Here is a 26168-nt window from a genome sequence, read left to right as displayed (position 1 = left end):
AATACAGCAAGTCCAAGTGACAGTGGGTATCAACAATGAAACCCTGTTGCTTTGGCTGCCAGAGGGTACTTGGCAGAAAGCTAGATGCATGTCCTCCATAAGGACGTTGTAATGTCTCCTCTTGATACACTCCCTCCTCCTTCGCATCTGCTTCCACATTTCTGGAGTAGTGAAATAAGGAGGAATTCTTGGATCTGCCTTCCTCTGTCATCTTCAGGTCTCTGGACATGTTTTGGGCACTCACTGGAAAATTGGTGGAATAATCACTCAGGAAGCTCCGGTGGCTACCCCTCTCATTCTGCGATATGTTGTTGTTGCTGCTGCTGCTGCTGCTGCTGAAGCTTCTCTTCCCAGCCTGGAATGTGTTACTGCTGCTGCCCCAGGAGGGATAGCAAGAAGACTTGGTATTGCTAAACCAAGAGCTGGTGTAGTCATGCCAAGGACTATAATGAGGTGGAAAAGTGGTATAGTCAGTGGCGTAGTATGGAGGCTCTGACACTCCAGGAAGACACAGTGAGAAAGGCTTCTCTTCAGAGAATATGACTGTGGTTCCACCTACATCAGATCAGTCACTCCCTAAAGAGGGGCGCTCAATCACCACCTTGTCTTTGTGCTTTTGGATCACTGAATGGGAGCTCTAGTCTTCCGGGAAAATTTAAAGGTGGAGAGCTTTTTTCACAAATGACTACTTTGGTTGCTAAGTCGCTTTTGGATTATTGAACGGGGGTTATAATCATCCAGAAGATTGAAAGGCGGAGAGCTTTTTTCACAAATGACTCCACTTTGGTTATTAGGTCGCCCCTCACTGAATTTCTCAGGAGGATTAACAATCACCCTCTTGTCACAGGAGCCGCTCATCTCTGGAGATGACTCTTTTTGAGGAGCAAAGATAGTGGCATTCCTGGCTGGTCCTTCCCCATAGTAGAGACGCTCTGCCAGGCTTGATTGTGAACTAGTGACAGCCTCGTCCTTTCCTTTTGGCATGTCATCTCCCAGGATATCCTGGAGAACCCTCAGATAAGCCAATGAAGAGTCACTATCTTGAGGTCTAACCTACCTGTTCTGGAACTTGTTTGGTTCCTCAGTTTCATTTTGACCCTCACTTCCAGCTGCAAATTGAGGGTTCATGAAGTTATAGGAGCTACATTTGGAATTAATTTTAAGGCTGCAGATGCCCTCCTCCAGAGAAGCCATTCCTTTTAGAAAGGGGCTGGCAGAGTGCATAGGGGATCACAAGGATGAAAGGAACCCCAAATGCTCTGAATTAGGCAGTCTTTTTAGCCAGTCCTAATCACGCCAGTGGCTGAGGAATGGGAGGAGAAGGAGGAGAAAGAATTTCTGTGGCAGGATGAACCTTAGGAAAAACCTCGGTGTGCAGGCCACAAAGTACTCCTTTTGGGCTTTCAGGACTTTGGGGCCTCTGTCCCCTTCCAAACCACGTTACTGAGCTCCCAGGGCACCTGTGTTTGCTGGGGGATCCTACCTAAGTGCCGCTCCAGTGGTACTTTTCTGCGTGCCGATGGGCCCCAGTGCTGGAGGGCCTTCACCCACTCCAGCGCCTCAGGAATGTTTCCTCCTTTTTTCAACTCTCTTTCACAGTTCTTGGTGTTCTAGAGATGCCAAAGCCCTTCCACGATGATTTCAAAGCACTTTGGAGAAGTAACAATCCAGGCCCGGTATGGCGTCCGAGCCCACGATGTACTCCTAAGGCTGCCCCAAATGATCTGAATCGTACTGCTAAGGGAGTAGATGTATTAACTTTTCTCATAAAATATGAGAATCCCATGGGTTTACAGTGCTTGTGCACACTGGTTACAATGTGTCAAGTCAGTTCACAAGGTAAAGATCTAAAACAACCAAATTTTAACCAGTGCTTTTGCTTTTTCAAGGAATTAAAATTCTATTTTTAGGGGCTATTTATGTCCAGGACATGATATACTTTAAGAAGATGAATCCGAGAAATGGTTAACTTTTCTGTAAGAAATAACATGTTACTTTAAAAACACAAAGGCTTCTCATAATTTCAAATGAATTAAGCAAAATTTTTGGATGGCTCTGTTTTTTGCACTTTTTGTTGGAGATAAAGTGGCTTTATGAGCACAAAAGTGTTATACTTTCTCTGTTATCATAATCCTGATACGATACAGTGATCCTGATATGGTGGTTTTGTTTATACTTTCTCTGTTATTGTAATCCTGATACGATATGTAATCCCGATATGGTGGTTTTGTTTTAGAGAAGATTGCTTATTTTTATATACACAATTTTCTTCAAAAGAAATTCACTAATTTTGCTGTTGGATGCAGGTAGGTTTACGGTTCACTCAGAGGAAACCAAATATCTTCCAGAGTGGTAGGGAATTATGTGATGTTTCAGAAGGAAAATAGTCTTAAGAGCCCTTGGGAGCTCTATCTAGCATGTCAGAAATTCTCCAACTAGCTTTGTGGAAGCAGATGGACCTATCAGCTTCTTATGGTATCCAATGATGTGACCTTAACACTTGTTTCTGCAATGTTAGAAAATAATTAGCATGATAATAAGAGTTAACACTTTATCAATTAACTTTAGCATTGATCCTTTCATTTTATCCTGTATTTTATAAGTAGGCACCATTATTCCTAATATAGGGATGAGGAAATTGAGATCCCAGGAAATAAATTATAGCTGTCTCGAAGCCACATACAGCTGCAGATGACAGTTCTGTGGTGGAGCCAATCTTTAGATGCCCACTTCCAGGCTCTTTCCACCATTCTCCTGGAATGGGAGGACAGGGTTCTGGTGAGTGCAGTGAGATCCACTCCCAAGCTCAGACAAAATAAGCTGTTCTGGGATTCACTTCCTGTCATCTAACCCAACAGTCACTTTCAAACCCTTTTCTTTTTCTGCTTTCCACGACAGGGGTTGCTGCTTTTTCAGACTGTCTTGAGGCTAGGGGTACCCAAGGGACACAATTCTGGTCAATGGGAGGTAAGCTGAGATCTGCAGAGGGTGGAGCTCAGAGTTTCTAGGCAAGCTTTTGCATTCCTTGTGAAAGAGGCACATGCACCAGCACTGCACATTTCCCGGCTGTGTGTCTTGGGTGTGGCCTCATAACTGTCTAGTGATTATGAGGGGCAGGCGGGTGGTTGGCAGATACTCTGGCCTTAACATGGCTTAGTGCTGAACCGAACCTGCAGCTGCCCCCTCCATCTTCCTGTTATATGAGACTAAAAGCTCCTATTAGTTTATGTCACGGCTAGCTGGGGATTCTGTGTTCACAGGGTAAAGCTCTTTTAATTGACAGAGCAGAATTGGCTCTGTATCTATATTACCAACAAAATTATATTCATAACTGCTATAATAATGAAACCTCTTATATTGAATTGTACTTGCTCTTTAATCTACATTTTTAAGAAGTACCTTAAAACAATCAACATGTACATTTTTAATAAAAACTGATGTTTATTGTGAAGTCCAGAAACTTTATTTTCCATTTTCTAGGTAAGAAAACTGAATTCTATAGATTGTGAATGTGATTTTCAGGTTTTTGTTTTTTGACTTTTTAAAACAATTTTTATTGTATTAAAATATATATATGCTATGTATATAAGTTATAGATAGCATAAAATTTACCATTTCAACCATTTTTAAGTGTATAGTAGATTGACATTAGGTACATGCGCAGTATTGTACAACCACCACTACTATCATTTCTAAAATTTTACATAAGGGATTTTCAGTTTTAATCATTAGCTAATGATGCCTTTTAGAAAAATTTTATGCCATTTAGAGAATGACAGCAAGGTATAAGGAGAACATTTTATTTTTCTATTCATCTCAATTGAACTCTGAACGTACCTGTTTGAATACAGATGTTGTGTCAACACTACACCTTAGGGAGTAGGTGAAAGAATCATAGAACACAGAACTTTTTATTACTTTTCTCAACAGTGCATGACATATAGAAGGAGCTATGAAAGAGGTGTATAAAAAGACCATTAACAATATAAGGGGTAATTGGTATGGCCCAAAGATAGATCAAAACTGCTATAGGATTTATCAATACTCTATGAGATTGATGTTTTAAGATAGTTTTTAAAAATGTAGATTAGAGGGCAAGTACAATTCACCATTTCGTTTATATACATAATTAACTACTTCCAACTTGAACCTAATATGGGAATGGCAGAAACTAATTTAATCATTGAAGCAGCAATCCTATATTAAGAATTCTATCAAACAGTATGTGGAAAAATTACATTTATTGGCATAAAGTTATTTGTAATATTTCCTTACCATTCTTTGAATGTCTGTGGGATTCACAGCAGTGTCCCTTCTACCATAGCTGATATTGATAATTTGTGCCCTCTCTTTTTAAAATATTCAGTCTGGTTCAAGGTTTATCAATTTTTATTGATCTCCTAAAGGAATCAGTTTTTGGTTTCATTAATTTCCTCTATTGTTTTATGTTTTCTATTTTGTTGATTTCTTCTCTCGTCTTTCTTTTCTTCTTTGACTTTTGGTTTATCATGAAGGGATGTTGAATTTTATCAAATGCTTTTTCTGCATCTATCGAGATGACCAAATGGTTTTTGACCTTCATTCTATTGATGTGATGTATGGTGTTTATTGTTTTGCATATGTTGAATCATCCTGGCATTCTTGGGATAAATATGTTGTATTTGGTTTGCTAGTATTTTGTTGAGGATTTTTACATTTGTGTTCATCGGAAATATTGGTCTGTAGTTTTCTTTTTTGTTTTGTTCTTGTTTGGTTTTGGTATCATGGCTATGCTGGTCTCGTGTAATGAGTTAGGAAGAATCTCCTCTGCTTCAAGTTTTTGAAAAAGTTTGAGAAGGACTGGTATTAATTCTTCTTTAATTGTTTGGTAGAATTCAGCGGTGAAGCCCTCTGGTCCTGGACTTTCCTTTATTGGGAGACTTTTTGTTACTAATTCAATATTGTTACTCATTACTGGTCTGTTTAGATTTCCTGTTTCTTCTCGTTTCAATCTTGGAAGGTTGTATGTATCCAAATATTTATCCATTTTCCCTAGGCTTTCAAACTTATTGACATATACTTGTTCATGGTAGCCTCTAATGATGATGTTTTGTATTTCTGTGGTATTCATTGTGATGTCTCCTTTTTCATTTATGATTTTGTTTGTTTGGATCTTCTGTCTTTGATTTTTGGTCTAATATGTTCTTTTTCTAGTTTCTTAAGAATGAAACTGAGGTCATCGATTTTCTTCTTTTTTTTTTTTTTTATTTGAGATGGAGTCTCGCTCCGTCGCCCAGGCTGGAGTGCAGTGGTGTGATCTTGGCTCACTGCAAGCTCTGACTCCTGGGTTCATGCCATTCTCCTGCCTCAGCCTCCCCAGTAGCTGGGACTACAGGCACCCGCCACCATGCCCGGTTAATTTTTTGTATTTTTAGTAGAGACAGGGTTTCACCGTGTTAGTCAGGATGGTCTCGATCTCCTGACCTCGTGATCCACCCACCTCGGCCTCCCAAAGTGCTGGGACTACAGGCGTGAGCCACTGCACCAGGCCAATTTTCTTCTTTTTTAATATAGGCATTTAATGCCATAAATTTCCCTCTAAGCACTGCTTCAGCTACATCCCCCTAAATTTAATGTTATTGTTTTCTTAATTGTCATTCAGTTCAAAATACTGTTTAATTTCCCTTTGGATTTCTTCTTTGTCCCATGGTTTATTTATAAATTTTTATATAATTTCCACTTATTCAAAAAATTTTCAGATATATTTGTGTTATAGTTGTCTTATTAAACCCCCTGTGGTCAGATAACATGTTGGAAGACTTGAATGTTTTTAAATTTATTGAGATTGTTTTATGGTTCAAAATATGATCTATCTTGATAAATGTTCCCTGTGCACTTGAAAAGAATTCTTTGTCTGCTGTTGTTGAGCAGCATGCTCTGAAAATTTTAATTATATCAAGTTGGTTGATAGCATTGTTCAAGTCTATATGCTTACTGTTTATGTATCCATTTCTCCTATCAGTTATTGAGAGAGGGGTGCTGAAATCCCTGAGTCTAAATGTGAAAATTTCTATTTCTTTCTTACAATCTATCAGTTTTGCTTCATGTATATTGATGCTCTGATAGTGGATTCATGAGTGTTTAGCAACATAAATATTGAAGAATTTACCCCAAGTCATCTTAAATGACCCTCTCTATCTCTAAAGTATTTATCTCTTTGCTGTGAAATCTACTTTGTCTGTTTTAATGTAGTCACTCCAATTTTCTTTTAATTAGTGTTAGTATAGTATAGGTTAGTTCAGTATAGTATAACCTTTTACTTTTAACCTATTTGTGTTTTTATAATTAAGGTAGGTTTCTTCTAGATGGCATATAGTTGGATCTTGCTTCTGTGTTCAGTTTCACAATCTGTCTTTCAGTTGGGGTGTTTTGACCATTTATATTTAATGTGATTATTTTAATGTGACTATGAGTTGGTTCAAATATACCAGATTGCTATTTGTTTTCATATTCAACTAATTTTCTCTTTGTTTCCTTTGCCTCCTTTTGGATTAATTGAGTATTTATCATTTCATTTTTATCTCCTTAGTTGATGTATTAGCTATACTTTTTGTTTTATGAGTTTACTTTAGCTATACTAAGCATCTTTAACTTATTAAGGTCCATCCTCAATAATTTTTTTGCCACTCGTGTGTGATGTGAGAACATTATGGCAGTACTTCTTTCTTTTTCTGTTATGGTCTTTGTTTCATTAGTGTCATAAATTTTATGTCTATCCTTTTATAACATCCCAAATACATTATTATTCTTTTGGCTTTGAGCAAAGTGTCTTCTAACATTTTTAAAAATTATTTTTTGTATAACCACATACTTATGAATTCTGGTATTTAAAATTTTTTCTTGTGAACATCTAGATTTTTCTTCTAGCATCATATTCTCTTTGCCAGAAAGGCTTCCTTTAATATTTCTTGTGGTGCTAGGCTGCTGAAGTAACTTGCTTTCAGCTTTAGTAAGTCCAAAAAAGTCTTTATTTTGACTTTGTCTTTTAAAGATACTTTTGCTAGATAAAGAGTTCTAGGTTGGCCTTTTTTTCTTTTAGTACTTTAAAGTCTGCGCTTCAGTGTCTTCTGGCTTTAAATGTTACTGACTAGAAGGCTAATGTCATATTTTTTTCACTCCTTTGTATGTTATATATCCTTTTTCTCTAGCTACTTCTAAGGCTTTCTCTTTAAGATTTTTCTCTCTTGTTTTTAAGCAATGTAATTACAATGTACCTTGTAGTTTTTCTTGTTTTCTTTTGTTTGGGGTTCACTGAACATGTTTTATCTGTAGGCTTAAAGTTTTTATCATGCTTGGAAAAAAAATTACACATTATTCTTTTTAAATAATATTTGTCCTCTCTTCTTTCTTCTTCTTTGGAGATGCCAGTCACACATACATAAGGCCCCTTGACATTGTCCCTCTAGTTACTGACACTCTGTTGCTTTCTTTTTCTAGTCATTTTTCTCTGTGCTCCATTTTGGAGAGCATCTATAGCTATACTTTCAACTGTTATTAATCTGTTAGTCCTGCCATTGGCTTTTTAAAAATTTCAGATGTTATACTTTTCATCTCTAGAAGATTCATTTGTGTTTTTTCTGTCTTTCCATATTTTATGTCTCTCCTTAACATGATTATGCTTTCCTCAACTTTTGTACACAGATGAAATGTAGTTTTTTAGAACTCTGTTCTGGGATGGAGCAAATCACTTGGAAAAAGCATGCTACTTTCAAGGATTCCTGTTAAGCTTTGTTAGAATGGACCAAAGCAGGATTTTTTCCTAGTATTGATCTTGTACCACTTCTGAGCCACATCCTTCTGTATTCTACCTGATGCCCATAATTTATGAAGGTTTCCACTCTGACTGGTGGGAATATGAACTGTTCCCCACTCTGTGTGAACTCCAGGCATTGTTCCTTCTGCTCCCTTAGAGTGGGTATTTCACTAGTCTCAAGGTAGCTTCCTCACACACATGCACTGGTAAATATTTATCCATAGACTTAGTGGGGGTGGGATGGAGTGAAGTCTCTGCCGTCTCCGGAGCGCCGTCCATGTGCAGCAAGCCCCTCCTCTGCAATACTCTGCCTTGCAAACTGCAGCCGCCTTGGTCTCCTTGGCCTCCCAACCCTGTCTCTTCAACTCAGGGAGACCACCTGCGTCTGCATTGGCTCCCCTCCCTCATTGCAGCCTGGAAACTCTCTTCATGCAGTGAGTTAAGGCAATTTGAGGAGTCACTCTTGTTTTTCCTCTTGCAGGGATAACTGTCTCCTGAGCTGTCCATCGTCCAATATCTGAAAACCACTGTTTCATGTATTTTTTTTTTCATTTTTTAGTTGTTTAATGCAGGAGGGTAAACCTATTCCCTGTTATTTCTGCCCTGTAATTTCTCTTTTGATTTTATAATTTCTTGTTATTTTAAGGAAAACCCCTTTAAAAATAGCTTTATCACTTTGAGAATCTTAAGTATGTTTTTCTAGTCATTTTCAGATTGACTTTTTATTTAGTTGGATATTGATCTTCCTTTATGTAAAGTTTATTGGGCTTTTTTTTTTAGATGAAGATTTCATCATATGAAATTTCAATTTTTATGTTCCACTGTGTGGATGTGTCTACCTTTTGGCTCTTACCAGCCTGTCTAAAGTCTGTCTTGTTGTTTTCACTTGGTCCACAGGGCCTCCCAGTCTTTCAATGGTGGCTTAGAGCTTCTGTCCTCAGTGACATTCAGGTTCTGGACTGGCACCTTTGTAGCCTCCTCCCCTCAGATATGCTGCTTTATTCAAATAGTTGTAGCTATTTTTTTATATGCTGCTTTACTCAAATAGTTGTAGCAACTTTATTCAAATAGTTGTAGTTGTTTTCTGTCTTCAGCACTGTCTTATGTAATGGGCTTGCCTGGAGTCCCAGTGAGGTATGCTTTTGGTCCCTGTCACACTGTGGGCTTTGGCTGTAAGCTAAAGCTTCTTTTCAGGCTGGGAACTTCACAGATGATCACTTCAAGTAAGGCTTTATTACCACGTATTTGTTTCATTTAGTTTTTGATCATGGCTCTGTAGTTTTTTAAACCCCTTTTTGCTTAAATACATGTTTGAACTAATGGGCATGGTGGATGGGTATAAGCCATGAATTCAAAGTATGAATTCAATACAGGCCCTCATGTATTACTTTTGAGGGTTACTGGGTGATCAGATGTTAGAGGCCAGAGTAGCATGTTGAATTATATTTATAATGAAGAAATTCTCTCAGCTCATCAGTATACATAAGTGAGTTATGTGTCAAATTTTGCAAATTCATAAAGTAATTTCTTTTCTGTAATTTTATGGAAAATTGCTTCCTAGACTTATCTTTGAAAAGGAAATTTATAACTAATATATCAATCCATACAGAAATTAGGAAGCAGAGTTTTGTTGTGGGACGGCTCTTATTGGAAAGCCATATTAGTTATAAAACACTGTACAGCTCTGTTATCACATAATATTATTCAAACTCTTACTGAATTTTATGTATTGATTGACATACTCATTAATGCCACATTCTAAGACTTCGATATGTGATTATCTAAGATATTGTCTATAATTTTGCTTTTTTAAAAAGCATACTGGAGATGAAAAAGCCCGCTAAAATATAACTGAGAGTTATTATTATTATTATTATTATTATTATTTTTGGAGATGGAGTCTCACTCTGTGGCCCAGGCTGGAGTGCAGTGGCATGATCTCGGCTCACTGCAACCTCCACCTTCCAGGTTCACGCCATTCTCCCGCCTCAGCCTCCCAAGTAGCTGGGACTACAGGTGCCCGCCACCTTGCCTGGCTATTTTTTTTGTATTTTTAGTAGAGATGGGGTTTCACCGTGTTAGTCAGGATGGTCTTGATCTCCTGACCTCGTGATCTGCCCGCCTCAGCCTCCCAAAGTGCTGGGATTACAGGCGTGAGCCACCACACCCGGCCAACTGAGAGTTATTATTAATTCCAGAATATTAAATTTGCTGTGATCTAGTCACCTGATTTCAGTCACCAGACCATTCTACCAGTCTGATTCTTCCCAAAATATGGCAGAAGATCAGCCAACACAACTCTGGGGGAAAAAGAAGGCCAAGTTCTAACACTTGAATGCTTCATTCATGTCTGACTCCCCCTTTTACAAAAGGGAAATCCTGTAGGACAGGATTGTTTCATACTGAAATGCCATCACAATTAAGGTAAGTATATGACATAAGGTAAGGGTAAGCCTCACAGAATCAGGCTCTTACCTGCCTATTATACTGCAGGTCATCTTCTGGCTCCCACTGCCAATAAGACAGCCCCAGAAGTAACATAACAGCACCTAAAACTACTTATGTACTTTTCACTTACTGGGATCTCTCTTTGTAATATTTATGTGTTAGTCATATGCCATCTCATTTTGCAATTGGTAACAAAGCTTGGCGAATGTCTGGTTCAGGAGTGTGTTTTATTTCTCTAACAAGACCTCATGTTTCTTGGTAAGTCTTTTGTTTCCTTTCTGATTCTCCTGTAGTGGCTGGTACAGCCTCTGCAGTTAGGAGATACTGAAATACCCTTTCATATTCAGAAATATGAAAGGAAAATGAAGACTCTGCTCTTCAAATAACTAGAAAGTTATAGCTGGGTGAAGTTTTAACTTTTTGTGCATCAGGGAGGTAATGCCATTTATCAATAATCTAGTAAAATGTTCGTGCCTACTATAATGCTCATAGCATCACATAAGTAAAAATAGAACATATTGCAAACATTGTTTGAACGTCTTTGCACTTTATTCTTGGCTGTCCTTCTTATAAGCTCCATGGAGGTAAATGAAGAAAACCTTGATTTACTTTTAAAGTCACATAATTATTTAATGACAATGCTGAATCTACTTGTTTAGAATCTTACAGGATCATAATCTGTAATTAGTATAATAAGTGCAGAACATAATACAATGAAACAAATTTCTTTTTTTTTTTTTTTTTGAGATGGAGTTTTGCTCTTGTTGACCAGGCTGGAATGCAATGGCACTATCTGGGCTCACCACAACCTCCACTTCCTGAGTTCAAGCGATTCTCCTACCTCAGCCTCCCGAGTATCTGGGATTACAGGCATGTGCCACCATGCCTGGCTAATTTTGTATTTTTAGTAGAGACGGGGTTTCTCCATGTTGGTCAAGCTGGTCCGACCTCAGGTGATCCGCCCACCTCAGCCTCCCAAAGTGCTGGGATTACAGGCGTGAGCCACCGTGCCCAGCCGAAACGAATGTCTTTCTAAGCTTCTTAGATAATTTTGAATACCTTAAGATAAATATATTTAAGTTAGTTGATCTAACATAAAGAAGTTTAAATTGTTCTTGGTAAAAATTTTCATTTCTAAAACCTTTAGTTTATTATGGTCTAAACTACTGAGGCCACCGAATTCAGATCTGAAGCACATTAAAATGAAATATTTTTAGAAGGTAATATCAGAGATAAATTCTGCAACTTAATAGTCAAGCTTTTTACAAAGACCGTATCATGAATATGTGCACATGTATGCGCTTTAAAAATCTTCTCTAAACTATATTGAATTTTTGTGCTTAAACATGATTTATTTTTCATAAAGCACAAATTATTTGTCTCAACATTTTCTTACCACTCTGGAGTGTATTTCTTTGGCATACAATGGGAATAAAAATTCTGATTCCCCTTCCAAGCGCAGTCCATCATTTGTTACACGCAAGTGGCCCATTCCTGCCTGTTAAAAAAAAAAAAAAAGGAGACAATGCGTATTTTTTTATTGCTTGCTTTTTCATTCCTCTTAATATTGACTTAAATCACACATGTATTTCCATATATTGCCTACTACCTTTTCTGTATTTCTCCTAAATAGTGTATTTAAAACTTTACGTCTTTAATTCAATATTATGTCATTAAATCTTGTATAAATACAAAGAGCTGTTTAGAAAACATATATAAAATTTCAAGAGTCATTTTATAATACTCAAGAGCCGATCGCCATGTAAGAAAAATAATCTATTTAAAAAAAAAATTAAATTAAGGTACAATAAAATTAATTGTTTTGAGGTGTACAGGTCTATGAGTTTTAACACATATATAGATTTGTGTAATCATCAACACAATCAGAATACAGTATAGTTCCATCACCTGCCCCAAAATACCATAAATATCATCATCTGAGTTCACTACGTAGTAAATATTTACTGAACACTTCTTAAGTGAAAAGCAAAACAGGAGAATGTAGAGGTCTGTTCAAGGTGCCTGCTCTCAAGGAGTTTACAGTCATGAAGGGTTACCAGATTGGATGGAAGACATGATTCTGGAGGTCACCAATGACCGCTGTGCCGTTAAAACTTGTGGGCATTTCCAATTTCATGCCCTTTGCATTCTCAGGGGCATTTGGCACTGGACCCCTTCCTCCTTGAAACACTGACCTCCTTTGGTTTCCACGATGCTGTGCTTGTCTAGTTTCCTCCCACCTCCAGAACCACATTCTCCATCTCCTAACAGGCTCTTCCTCCCTACCCAGCCCTTGACTACCGGCTCCCTCAAGTTCAGTCTTAGGCCCTTTCCTGCTTTCATGCTATGAATTGGCTTCCATTACTATTTCAGTGTGGAGGCTTATCCATTTTTTTCCAAATTTTAAAAATTGTAGTAAAATATGTTACATACATTTTACCATCTTAACCACTTTTAAGAGTACAGATCCGTGCTATTAAGTACATTTGTGATGTTGTGTGACCATCACCACCAACCATCTCTAGAACTGCTTTCATCTTGCACAATTAAACACTGTACCCATTAAACAATTGACTCCCCATTCTCCCCTCCACCCAACCCCCTGGCAACCACTGTTCTACTTTCTTGTTTTAAAGTTTTAATATGTAACTGAAACATTGTAATTGTACACATTTTGGGGTACAGTTTGAAATATATATATATGGCTATAAGGTCAAATCTTATAGCATTTCTGTCTCTGTGAATTTGATTATTCTAAGTACCTTATGTAAGTGGAATCATACCATATTTATCTTTTTGTGGCTGACTTATTTCACTTATCATAATGTCCTCTAGGATCATTCATGTTATAGCGTATCATGACATTTCTGTTTTTTTTAAGGCTGAATAATATTCTACTGTGTGTACAAACCATATTTTGCTCATCCACTCATCCATTGATGGATACTTGGGTTGCTTCCATATTTTGGCCATTGTAAATAATGCTGCTATGAACATGGGTGTGCAAATATCTCTTTGATGCCCTGTTTTCAAGTTTTTCGGTATATAGCCAAAAGCAGAACTGATCGATCATATGGGAATTCTGTTGTTAATTTTTTGAGAACTGCCATACTGTTTCCCATGGTAGCTATTCAATTTTATATTCTAACAGTGCACAAGAATTCCAATTTCTCCACATCCTCCTTAACACTTGATATTTTCTGTTTGATAGTAGCCATCCACATGGAAGAATCCATTTTTATCTGTAGTTTAAATAGTCTGTTCTGAGCTTCACACCCATACATCTGATTGCCTACCTGTCCTCCCCTTCTTTTTTTTTTTGAGATGGAGTTTTGTACTGTTACCCAGGCTGGAGTGCACTGGCATGATCTCGGCTCACTGCAAGCTCCGCCTCCTGGGTTCACGCCATTCTCCTGCCTCAGCCTCCCCAGTAGCTGGGACTACAGGTGCCCGCCACCACGCCTGGCTAATTTTTTGTATTTTTAGTAGAGACAGGGTTTCACTGTGTTAGCCAGGATGGTCTCGATCTCCTGACCTCGTGATCCGCCCGCTTCGGCCTCCCACTGACTGTCTTAAAAGCATCTGAATTCAACCAGTTGAGCTTTGATCTTCCCCAAATAGAAAGCATTATTTAAAAAAGGAAAGCAGGACAATCCAAAGGATGAAACAAAGCAATAAGGGACATTTTACATTGTGACATGTGAATTTCTATGATAGAGATATGTTACCCTGAACTGAATATTACCTGCTAGGCAACAGACTTCTACTTTCAAAGACATCATCAATTGAAAGCTCCATTAACAAGAACCAAATTAAATATGTGATTATGCCTTGTGGTTCAATCCATAAACTACGATTTGAACTGACATTTGGGAGTGGTGGCATTAGCAGTGTGCATGTGGAAGCCCCACACACTGCTGGGTGCAGCTACCTCCCATACTGGGTAGATGAGCTCTTCTGAGCTCTTTTTTTTTTTTTTCTTTATGGAATCTCACTCTGTCTCCCAGGCTGGAGTGCAGTAGTGAAATCTTGGCTCACTGCAACCTCCACCTCCTGGGCTCAAGTGATTCTCCCACCTCAGCCTCCAGAGTAGCTGGGATTACAGGAGTGTGCCACCACGCCCGGCTAATTTTTGTATTTTGAGTAGAGATGGGGTTTCGTCATGTTGGCCAGGCTGGTCCTGAACTCCTGACCTCAGGTGATCTGTCCACTTCAGCTTCCCAAAATGTTGAGATTACAGGTGTGAGCCACCGTGCCTGGCCTTCTGAGCTCTTTTATACATGTGATGCACTGGGAGATTTTGTTTGAAGAAAGGGCTCAGAGTCTAAAGAGGTTGACAACTACTGTTTGGGATTTTCTCATGGGATCCAGCCAAGCATTTATAATATAGTTTATAAACTTAAACCAACATTAGTAAATTATGAAAATCGATCATGTATGCATAATAAGCCACTTTTTAAAGCAAACATTTCCATTAAAGATTTTATGGCCTAGAGTTAAACAAAGCAGAATTTCAAGACTACAAATTCTGTTCCAAAAATTTGCTGCCAAATTTCTGGGTTCAAGTAAACATATGGTGGCAGTTTTCTGGACTCTATTTGTTATATCACCAAAAAAACCCTAATGTTAATCCTAGCCTCTGTGGTAGCTAATTTACACAGTCAGATTGCCAAAGCTGACTGTTCATTGTCATTTCTTTCTCTGGCTGTTACTTTCCTTATTTGAAAAACATGCAGGAAAATACTGAAGCTACTCAAAAAAAAAAAAAAAAAAAAGAAGAAAAGAGAAAAGAAAAAGAAATGAGAAGGAGGGACTCATTCCCAGCTCATTCAAACAGGCAGCATTATCCTGATACCCAAACCTGGCAGAGACACAGCAAAAAAGAAAACTTCAGTTCTATATCCTTGATGAACACAGATGCAAAAATCTTCAACAAAATACTAGCAAATCGACTCCAGCAGAACATCAAAAAGCTAACCCACCATGATGAAGTAGGCTTTATCCCTGCAATTCAAGGTTGCTTTAACATATGCACATCATTAAATATGATTCATTACATAAACAGAACAAAAAGCACATGATTATCTCAATAGATGTAGAAAAGGCTTTCAATAAAATTCAACACCCTTTCGTGCTAAAACTCTTAATAAACTAAGTATTGAAGGAACATACTTTAAAATAACGAGATATCTATGACAAACCCACAGCCAATATCATATTGAATGGTTAAAAGCTGGAAGCAGTCCCCTTGAAAACTGGCACAAGACAAGGAAGGAGGCCCTCTCTTACCACTCCTATTCAACATAGTGTTAGAGGTCCTGGTCAGAGCAATCAGGCAAGAGAAAGAAATAAAGGGTATCCAAATAGGAGGAGAGGAAGTCAAACTAATCCTGTATGCAAATGACATGATTCTATATTGAGAAAAACCCATAGTCTCTGCCCAAAAGCTCCTTGAGATGATAAGCAATTTCAACTAAGTTTTGGGATACAAAATCAATGTACAAAAATCAGTAGCATTCCTATACATTAACAGCACCCCTAAGCTGAGAGCCAAATCAGAAGTGCAGTCCCATTCACAATTGCCACAAAAAGAATAAAACACCTAGGAATACAGCTAACCAAGGGGTGAAAGATCCCTACAATGAGAATTACGAAACACTGCTCAAAGACATCAGAGATGACACAAACAAATGGAAAATATTCCACGCTCATGGATAGGAAGAATCAATATCATTAAAATGGCCATACTGCCCAAAGCAATTTACAGATTCGATGTTATTCCTATCAAACTACCAATGACATTGTCCACAGAATTAAGAAAACTATTCTAAGGTTCATATGGAACAAAAAGAAAAGAGCCTGAATTAGCCAAGACAATCCTAAGCAAAAAGAGCAAGGCTGGAGTTATCACATTGCCCAACTTCAAGCTGTACTACAAGGCTACAGTAACCAAAAGAGCATGGCACTGGTACAAAAACAGACACAGACCTAAAGAACAGAATAGAGAGCCCAGAAATAAGGCCACACACCTACAGCCATCTGATCTTTGACAAAGCTGACAAGAACAAGCAAAGGGGAAATAACTGCCTATTCAATAAATGGTGCTGAGAGCTGCCTAGCCATATGCAGAAGATTGAAACTGGACCCCTTCCTTACACCATATAAAACAATCAACTCAAGATGGATTAAAGAACTAAAAGTAAAACCTAAAACTATAAAAACCTTGGAGGATAAGCTAGGAAATACCATTTAGGATATAGGAACTGGCAAAAATTTCATGATGAAAACAGCAAAATCAACTGCAACAGAAGCCAGAATTGACAAATGAGGCCTAATAAAACTAAAGAGCTTTTGAGCAGCAGAAGGAACTATCAACAGAGTAAACAGGCAGCCGACAGATGGGAGAAAATATTTGCAAACTTTACATCTGACAAAAGTCTAATATCCAGTATCTACAAGGAACTTAAACATACAAATGAAGAACAAACAACCTCATTAAAAAGTGGGGAAAGGACATGAACACTTTTCAAAAGAAAACACACATGTGGCCAAAAAGCACATGAAAAAATGTTCAGTGTCACTAAATGGAAATCAAAACCACAGTGAGATACAATCTCACACCAGTCAGAATGGGTATTATTAAAAAGTGAAAAATAATAGATGCTGGTGAGGTTGCAGAGAAATAGCAAACACTTATATGCTGCTGGTGAGACTGTAAATTAGTTTGAGCATTGTGGAAAGCAGTGTGGCAACTCCACAAGGAACTAAAAACAGAACTAACATTCAGTCCAGCAATCCTCCCATTACTGGATATATACCCAAAGAATAAAAATTGTTCTACTGTAAAGACACATGCATGCATTGTGTTCATTGCAGCACTATTCACAATAGCAAAGACGTGGAATCAACTTAAATGTCCATCAACAGTAGACTAGATAGGCTGGGCACGGTGGCTTACACTGGGATTACAGTTCCTGTAATCCCAGCACTTTGGGAGGCCAATGAAGGTGGATCATCTGAGGTTAGGAGTTCAAGACCAGCCTGGCCAACATGGTGAAAACCCATCTCTACTAAAAATACAAAAATTAGTTGTGTGTGGTGGCGCATGCCTGTAGTCCCAGCTACTCAGGGGCTGAGGCTGGAGAATCGCTTAACTCGGGAGGTGGAGGTTGCAGTGAGCAAAGATCGTGCCACTGCACTCCAGCCTGGGTGACAGGGCATGACCCTGTCTCAAACAAACAAATAAAGAAACAGTAGACTGGATAAAGAAAATGTGGTACATATACACTATGGAATACTATGCAGTCATAAGAAGGAATGAGATCATGTCCTTTGCAGGAACATGGATGGAACTGGAGGCCATTATCTTTAGCATACTAACCCAGGAACAGAAGAACAAATACTGCGTGTTCTCACTTATAAGTGGGAGCTAAATAATGAGAATACATGGACACATAGAGGGGAACAACAGACCCTGGGACCTAATTGAGGGTGGAGGGTGGGAGAAGGGAGAGGTTCAGAAAAAAAACAAGCAAACAAAAAACTATCAGGTACTGTGCTTAGTACCTGGGTGACAAAATAATCTGTAAACCAAATGCCCAAGTCACAAGTTTACCTATATAACAAACCTACACATGTATTCCTGAACCTAAAATAAAAGTTAAAATATTTTTTAAAAAGAAAAAAAAGTAGGAATTGACATAAGATGACCTGTTTCCTTTCACTTGCAAGATTCTGTTATTTTAATAAAAAATAAATCTATAAGCTTCGCAAACAACAAATCACCAAACAAATGCTTGAAATGAAAAGAAGATGCCTAGCTTTTTGTTTAGTTTTTTACAAGTCAGACAAATTCAGGTGTGATTTACAAACAATAAGATTTACTCTAAATACAATTTCATGAAATAAAGTTCACTAAATAAAATGTCCCTAAAAGTAAATATTTCTGTGAATTTTCACAAGCTCATATAGTTGTACAACTCATCAAGATACAGGACAGCTCTACCACCATAAAATAATGCCCTGTGGCTGGGTGCTGTGGCTCATTTTGGGAGGTCTAGGTGGGCGGACAGCTTGAGCCCAGGAGTTGAAGACGAGCCTGGGCAACATGGCAAAACCCCATCTCTACAAAAAATACAAAAATTTGTTGGGTGTGTTGGTGGGTGCCTGTAGTCTCAGGTACTCTGGAGGCTGAGCCAGGAGGATCCCTTGAGCCCAGGAGGTAGAGGCTGAAGTGAGTGATTGAGCCACTGTACTTTAGCCTTGGCATTGGAGTGAGACCTTGTCTCAAATAATAATAAATAACAATACTAATGTCCCGTTCCCCTCTGCAGGCTCCTTTCTTGTTCACCACGCCCATTCCTTGGTAGCCACTGATCTCATTTCTGTCCCTGAAGCTTTGCCTATTCCAGGACATAACATAGATGGTCATGCAGTATGTAGCCTTTCCAGATAGGCTTCTTTCACTAGAATACTACATCTGATGTCCATCCACATGGATGTCAGTAGCTTGTTTCTTTCAATGGGTGAGTTGTATTCCATTGGTTGTGTGCCAAACAGTTTGTCCATTCAAGGACATTTGAGTTGTTTGTTGACAATTATGAGAAAAGCTGCTACAGACTTTTACATACAGTTTGTATGGCAGGTCTAAGGTTAACCTTTTAAGAATAAGAACAAGAAACTGTCAAAATGTTGTTTTCTAAAGAGGCCACACCATTTTGCATCCCATAAGCAACATAGGAGAGTTATAGTTGTTCCGCATTCTTGTCAGCACTTGGTACTGCCAGGTTTTTTTTTCCATTCTTAATAGGTGTATAATGAATTTTTTTCTTTCTTGGATTTTAATTTCTTTAAAAGAATTCATCCAAATGATTACGGTCACAAACATGATTTTAACAAAAAGATTGCTTGCCTACCACATCAATGCAGGACGGATGTGGACAGGCAGCCAACACATTGTGCATTACCTAAGCTCTCCTCTTTGAGCTGCCTCATGATGCCATCTTCATTTGCAACAAGGGGGATTCATGCCAAAATTAGGAAAAAGAGCCTTCATTTTCTTTTTCTATATTATTCTAAAAATAAGACAAACAGGTAGAAAAACAATGCACTATGAAGATAAAAAGAAAAACTGAAATGATTCATTGTCCTAAAATTTGCCAGCTGCCTCATTCTGGGACAGCTTCCCACAAATAAAAGGAAAAAAATCCTCAAATTGACTTGCTGAATCCTCCCTGTTTTCCTTTTTGTTGACAGCTCAGTTTTCTTTTTTGTTGTACAACCATCACCCCTTCCAGAACTCTTTTCATCTTCCTAAACTGCAACTCTGTACCCACTAAACACTTTGCATTTCCTCCTACCCCCAGCCCCTGGTAACCACCATTCTACTTTCTGTCTCTATGAATTTGACTACTCTAGGCACCTCGTATAAGTGGAATCTGAAGTATTTGTCCTTTTCCACTTATTTCACCTTATTCTAGTTCCTTTGCCTTTAAATATAAGTTTTTAAACAAGCTTGTTGATTCTACAAACATTTGTGCTGGGATTTCAATTGGCATTGTGTTGAATACAAGTGTCAGCTTGGGAAGAATTGACATCTTAATATCAAGCATTCCAGTGCATGAACACTGTCTATTTTTCCATTTATTTAATTTAAAATGTCTTTCATCAGTGTTTTTTTTTTTTTTGGTCTCAGCCTACAGATATTTTACAGTTATAATACATACAGATATATTTTTCTTGGTTTTTGCATAATTATTTTATGTCTCTTGGTGACATTATAAGTGATTTTAATTTTTTTCATATCAGCTTTCATTTAGTCAGTATTGATTTGGTATATGCTTTTTCTTTTATTTGCAAACTGTTTCAGTTCTTTTCTTTTAACTGTCTTTTATAAGCAGCATAATAGATGATCTTTTTAAAAATGCAAATTGATAATGTCTTGTAGTAATAGTTTGAGGTTTATAGTCACTGTAATCACTGGGTGAGTAGAACCCCCACTGCCCAGCACTGAAATCCCCCAGTGCGGGGTGTTGGAGCACAAGTGGAACAGGAAGGGCATCTGCCTGAAGGAGAGGGTGTGGCAGAGGTAGGAGAATGGAAACATGAATGGGATTGACTGAATAAGTAAATGAATGAATAGTGGGAGCCAAGCTCCTCATTGTAGGGGAAGGGAGGTACAAACATAGAAAGGGAGAAAACCAGGTTAAACCCTGTGATATTGAACAGAAATTGAAATTTGTCTAAACTCACCATTTTCTATACATATATAGATAGGCGCAGAAATAAATGTTGATGTATGTAGGGGTGTGTGTGTGTGTGTGTGTGTGTGTGTGTATGACATGTCCACTCAGAGGGCCTGGGAGCAGAATCACAAGAGCAGTGAGCACATCTGGCTCTGGACTCATTCTCCACTAAAAGGAGCAAGGGCTCCTTGGAGAAACAGCTAATTCCAGGGCTGGAGTAAGGAAAGAAAAAGGTGAGCATGGAAGACCTTGTGTCAGAAAGGAAGGGCTCAAAGAGTGTTATGGACAGTGAAATGACAGAAAAGCCTGCTCAGAAGGGCTCCCACAAGCCAAATCAGAGAAAAGTTTGAGTATCAAAATAAATGTCAGTGAAAGACTATGAGAGCCCAATGGATAAAATTGGAAATTATGAGTCCATGGGGATGTGCATAAATTAATGAATAAATTGAAAGGTGCATGAAGAAGAAGAGACTTAAGTAGTTTCAAACTACCTCCTCACGAAATAATTATAATTGTAAGTGGGAAACTCATAATTTTACAGTGAAGCCTGGCCCTTTAATCAACTGGTGAAAGTGATCAATAATACAAAATAATGTTCCAATTTCAGGACCCTTAATGTAATCACATCTGCAAAGTCCTTTTGGCCATGGAAGGTAATATTTGGCTGTTAGGATGTGGACTTTGGGTGTTAGGATGTGGACATCCTTGGGGAATCACCATTCAACCTACCAACACTCACTCACTGAGGATGAGGTGGTGGAAGCTGCTGAGGTTTTTGTCAAATTTCCATGAGTATTTACACCAGCTGGGATCTAGTTGAACTGCAGACACTGATTCAGTGGATCTGGGGTGGGAACTGAGATTGTACATGTCTCATGAGCTCGTAGTGGGTGCTACTACTACTCCAGGGACTGTGCACACTGGCAAGAGCATAGCAATGGTTCAGAACCTTGACTGCACATTGGAAGCACCTGGAGAACTATAAGAATCACAGAAACCTGGGCCCTACTCTCAGAGGTTGAAATGAAATTACTCTATTGTATGATATGGGCGTTGGGAATTTATGAAGCTTCCAGGTAATTCTATTGTGTAGCTAGGGCTGACAACCTTGAGTGTTGTGTAAGAATTTTCTATAGCCTGTGTCTGGCTTAGTAGGAAAAAATGTACTCGGTAGTTAGCAGTGCTTGCATTGGTGTGTGTGTGTGTGTGTGTGTGTGTGTGTGTGTGTGTGTGTGTGTGTGTGTGTGTGTGTGTGTGTGTGTGTGTGTGTGTGTGTGTGTGTGTGTGTGTGTGTGTGTGTGTGTGTGTGTGTGTGTGTGTGTGTGTGTGTGTGTCCTGTGGGGTTGGAATTTGGGGTTGGTGAGAGATTTCCATTCTGATGCATTTGCCCATGTAGTGTAGGCTCACTCTGGGCTAGAAGTAAGGACAAATGAGATTTAATTTTTCCAAACATTTCACATGTTGTGCTCTGTGATGGAGGCCCATTCCACCAGCACTTGCCCCCCCCCCCCCGTATTATGCGTATCTAGCGCTGTGCCTGGCACATCATAAATGCTTATTGAATTCTACTGCATTAGACTAAATCCTCATCTGGAGGCATTCATACTTCGGCAGGAGAAAGAAAGAATAATAAGAACTATAGTAGATGTGTATACTATAAAGTAGAGAACAGTGTGGAATGGGAGGAACCTGTAGTTGCACCTTATTAGAGTGGCTCTTCAACTAACACATACGTAGGAGTAAAACCTCAGAAAATATTGGAATTTTCGGGTTTTCTAATTACAACAAAATCAAATACAATTGAAAATTACCTGATTGAAGCTACTTCAATCTGTAGAGACTGACTCAGAAACAGCAGGATCTGTTATTATCATGTAGGGTTCCTACTGTTCCAGTCACATACATAGAAAATGGAAACCACTAAAACGTCCTATTAGATACCAGCATGATGCATACATGCCTGACCAAAACAAAAGTTAGATCCACAACACCTTTGACTGAATCTCCCTCTTATCTTTTTTTTTGAGATGGAGTCTTGCTCTGTCGCCCAGGCTGGAGTGCAATGGCGTGATCTCAGCTCACTGCAACCTCCACCTCCTGGGTTCAAGCGATTCTTCTGCCTCAGCCTCCTGAGTAGCTGGGATTACAAGCACACACCACCACACCTGGCTAATTTTTGTATTTTTAGTAGATACGGGATTTCACCATGTTGGTCAGGCTGGTCTCGAACTCCTGACCTCATGATCTGCCTGCCTCGGCCTCCCAAAGTGCTGGGATTACAGGTGTGAGCCACCACACCCAGCCCCTCCTATCTTTAAGTGGCAACAAAATACGTGAGGCAAAACCATAAGCTATGTCAATGCTCTAAAGACCAAAAATGGAAATTTCTGTTTTTCCTATTATCTGAAACTTGACTATTTTTCTATTAACAAGTAATTTCTTAAAAATAATAGAACTAATATATACATTTTCACTGTTCAACTAGTCTTTAAAATTTTATTGTTTTTAACTTAATGCATTTGTGATAATTTAAAGTCAGTGGCAGGGAACAAAAGTAATAATGTAAAATTAATTTTTCAAATATCAGCCTAATTTATCAGCCATTATTAGTCTGAATGCTTTAGATTTAAACTTTTTCATTTATAGGTGGAGACTGTAGCAGCATAAAATATGGGCCTCTATTTGTACTTTTTTTTTTCTTTTTGAGACAGAGTCTGGCTCTGTCGCCCAGGCTGGAGTGCAGTGGCGCAATCTCGGCTCACTGCAAGCTCCGCCTCCCGGGTTCACGCCATTCTCCTGCCTCAGCCTCCCGAGTAGCTGGGACTACAGGCGCCGGCCGCCACGCCTGGCTAATTTTTTTTATTTTTAATAGAGACAGGGTTTCACCATGTTAGCCAGGATGGTCTCTATCTCCTGACCTCGTGATCCACCCGCCTTGGCCTCCCAAAGTGCTGGGATTACATGTGTGAGCCACTGCACCCAGCCTATTTGTACTCTTATTCTGGGCCCCCAAAATGTTAAGAAGAGAAGCCCATTCTGAATAAGGAGTTAAGTAATAACAAATAGGAAGAACATACACATTTTTAAAAAGAGATAATAATATAAAAAATGCCCATGGAAGGTTCAAAGTATAAGAAATGCTTTTCTTTCTATTTATTTATTTATGTAGAGACAGACTGTTGCTCTGTCACCCAGGCTGGAGTGCAGTGGCATGATCTCAGCCCACTGCAGCCTCCACCTCCTGGGTTCAAGTGAGTCTTGTGCCTCAGCTTCCTGAGTAGCTGAGACTACAGGCACACGCCATCTATGCCTGGCTAATTTTTTGTATTTTTAGTAGAGACAGGGTTTCACCATGTTGGCCAGGGTGGTCTCAAACTCCTGACCTCAAGTGATCTGCCCACCTCAGCCTCCCTAAGTGCTAGAATTACAGGCATGAGCCACTGTGCCTGGCCAAGAAATGCTTTTCTTAATCAGAAGGGGGAAAGAACATTCTTGTAAAAAAAAGTGCTGATTGAATTAGACACCTATATGGAAATAAATGAATCTTAATCTCTCTCACATCATGCATAAAGATTAATTCAATATGGATTGCACATAGAAATGTAAAAATAAAACAAACTTTTAGAAAAGGACAAAGAACATCTGCATGTCTGTGAAGAAGGCAAACATTTCTTAAAGAGGGCACAGAAAACCATTTTAAGAACATGACTTTGTCAAAGGACACATTTAATAGAGTAATGAGACAATCCACAGAGTGGAAGAAGATATTGCAATACGTGTACCTAAGACTAGAATTCTGAATATATAGAATACTCCTTCAAAAACGTAAGACAACAGATAGACAATCGACGGCCCTTCATAAGAAAGAGTATCCAAAAATCTGATATATGGGGAAACATCTAGGCCAAAACTACAAGGAGGCAGATTTAGGCTGAACTTAATTTAACAACACTTAATACATGATAGATACTCAAACTTATCATCTTCCACTTCAGCGATCCCTCCTTAGTGCTCCCTAAATCATTTCCCTGAAAACTAATCGAACAAGTCATTTCCCTCTTTAAAAGTCTCCAATGGCTTTCAGTCAGTGCACAGGATAATAGGTGAATGGCTACACTAGGGCATACACAGTTCTTACATCTGGTCCCTGACTATTTCCACAGGTTCCCCTGTCCTTTGTTTAACTCTTTTAGCCACAGGAAACTTCTCACTCAGCAACCTCTTATTTTCTGTATACAGCATCCTCAAATCATCTAAGTCCTGTGTGCAGCCTTTCCTAACCTCCTTAAATCATTTTGAGTCCCTCATAGAATCCCTACAAAGGTTTGAGCCTATCTCTCATATAAGCCTCACCACATTGTGCTACATGTATGTAAACTTCTATTCCACAACGGGTTTTGTAAATAGTATTTGTATTTGTAGCACTTAGCACTGCGCATTATACATCATAGAACCTAAGAAAACTGTGTTCAATGACCGAATGGCCCTGGCAGCTCTAAGATCCACCATAGACAGCACAGTGCTTATATTAGGTGCTCAGTATATATTTTTTAAAATTAATAGGTTAATAATTGGCATTGCTTCAGAATTCACAGGCCTAAGATGATAAATAGTGTATAGTAAGTGACTGCATTTTAGTTTGTGTTATATAGTTCTAATTCAAAAAAACTTTTAACTTGCACTTTCATAACTTCACACCAACAATTCCTAGGTAACATATAATTATATCAAACCCATTTTCTTTATCTTTAATTATCCTAATAACTATTGTTTTCTTACTTCAGGGTTTTGTGCTTTTAGTCACTTCTGGTAGTTTTCTAAACTTTCATTTCTTGCTAGGATGTTAGTAACAATTTTAGGCATCAGATGTAAGTTGCAGTTTATAAAATTATTTTCCTTGTAAAAGGAATAATGATTGCATGCATGAAGGCTTACACATTTTAAATCTGACTACATCCTAAAACATTGCTGTAGATGAATAACATAATTTTCTCCTTCAATGAAAAGATTTTTATAAAATTTCCTCTCAATGTTACAGTGATCCTGGTTGTTCATATTACAGGCAGGGAATTCCTAGGATTTAGCGGGAAGGTTAAAGCATATTTTCTATAAAGATGGATTCTGAAAATAGCGATTGACTGTCTTATCTATCTTCTAATACCCACAAAGAGACTAACTCACTCCCCTTTCCATAGCAATTTCAATATTTTGTGAGATTTTGACCTCTGTTTATTCTGAATCACGCAGAAGACTGGACATGAATTTTCTTGTTGGTTAAGCATAAAAAAGGATAAAGATTGGTGGAATTGATCATCTAAATTGTGAGGAGTGGGAATTTGTGACTCTAGAACACGCACAGAAATAAATTTGTCTTTATTTACTGAGCTTATATTTCATTTAATGAAATTGCTATTTCCCAGAATGTCACTGTAGAGAATAATTTAATTTCTACTGAATGATATCTTCTAATTGACTCTCAGAAAAAGTCAAAAATATATTCTTTTATTTATTTGTTTGTTTATTTATTTATTTATAAATAAATGGGATGGAGTTTCGCTCGTTGCCCAGGCTGGAGCGCAATGCTGCAATTTCGGCTCATTGCAACCTCCGCCTCCCTGGCTCAAGCAATTCTCCTGCCTTAACCTCTCAAGTAGCTGGGATTACAGGCATGCACCACACGCCCG

General features: G+C 38.4%; 1 protein-coding gene across 2 annotated transcripts in view; it reads right to left on the bottom strand.

Annotated features, from left to right (window-relative positions):
* SGCG (sarcoglycan gamma) overlaps positions 1-26168 on the bottom strand; it is a 172636-nt gene that overhangs the window by 79849 nt on the left and 66619 nt on the right. For both annotated transcript variants that reach the window (XM_063714856.1, XM_063714857.1), the window contains exon 3: positions 11637-11738. In XM_063714856.1, the coding sequence (XP_063570926.1) occupies positions 11637-11738 (102 nt within the window). The remainder of the gene's footprint in view (positions 1-11636; positions 11739-26168) is intronic.

Source organism: Pongo abelii, chromosome 14 (genome assembly GCF_028885655.2).
Source record: "Pongo abelii isolate AG06213 chromosome 14, NHGRI_mPonAbe1-v2.0_pri, whole genome shotgun sequence".
NCBI lineage: Eukaryota > Metazoa > Chordata > Mammalia > Primates > Hominidae > Pongo > Pongo abelii.
This window is presented reverse-complemented; position numbering and strand designations above follow the sequence as displayed.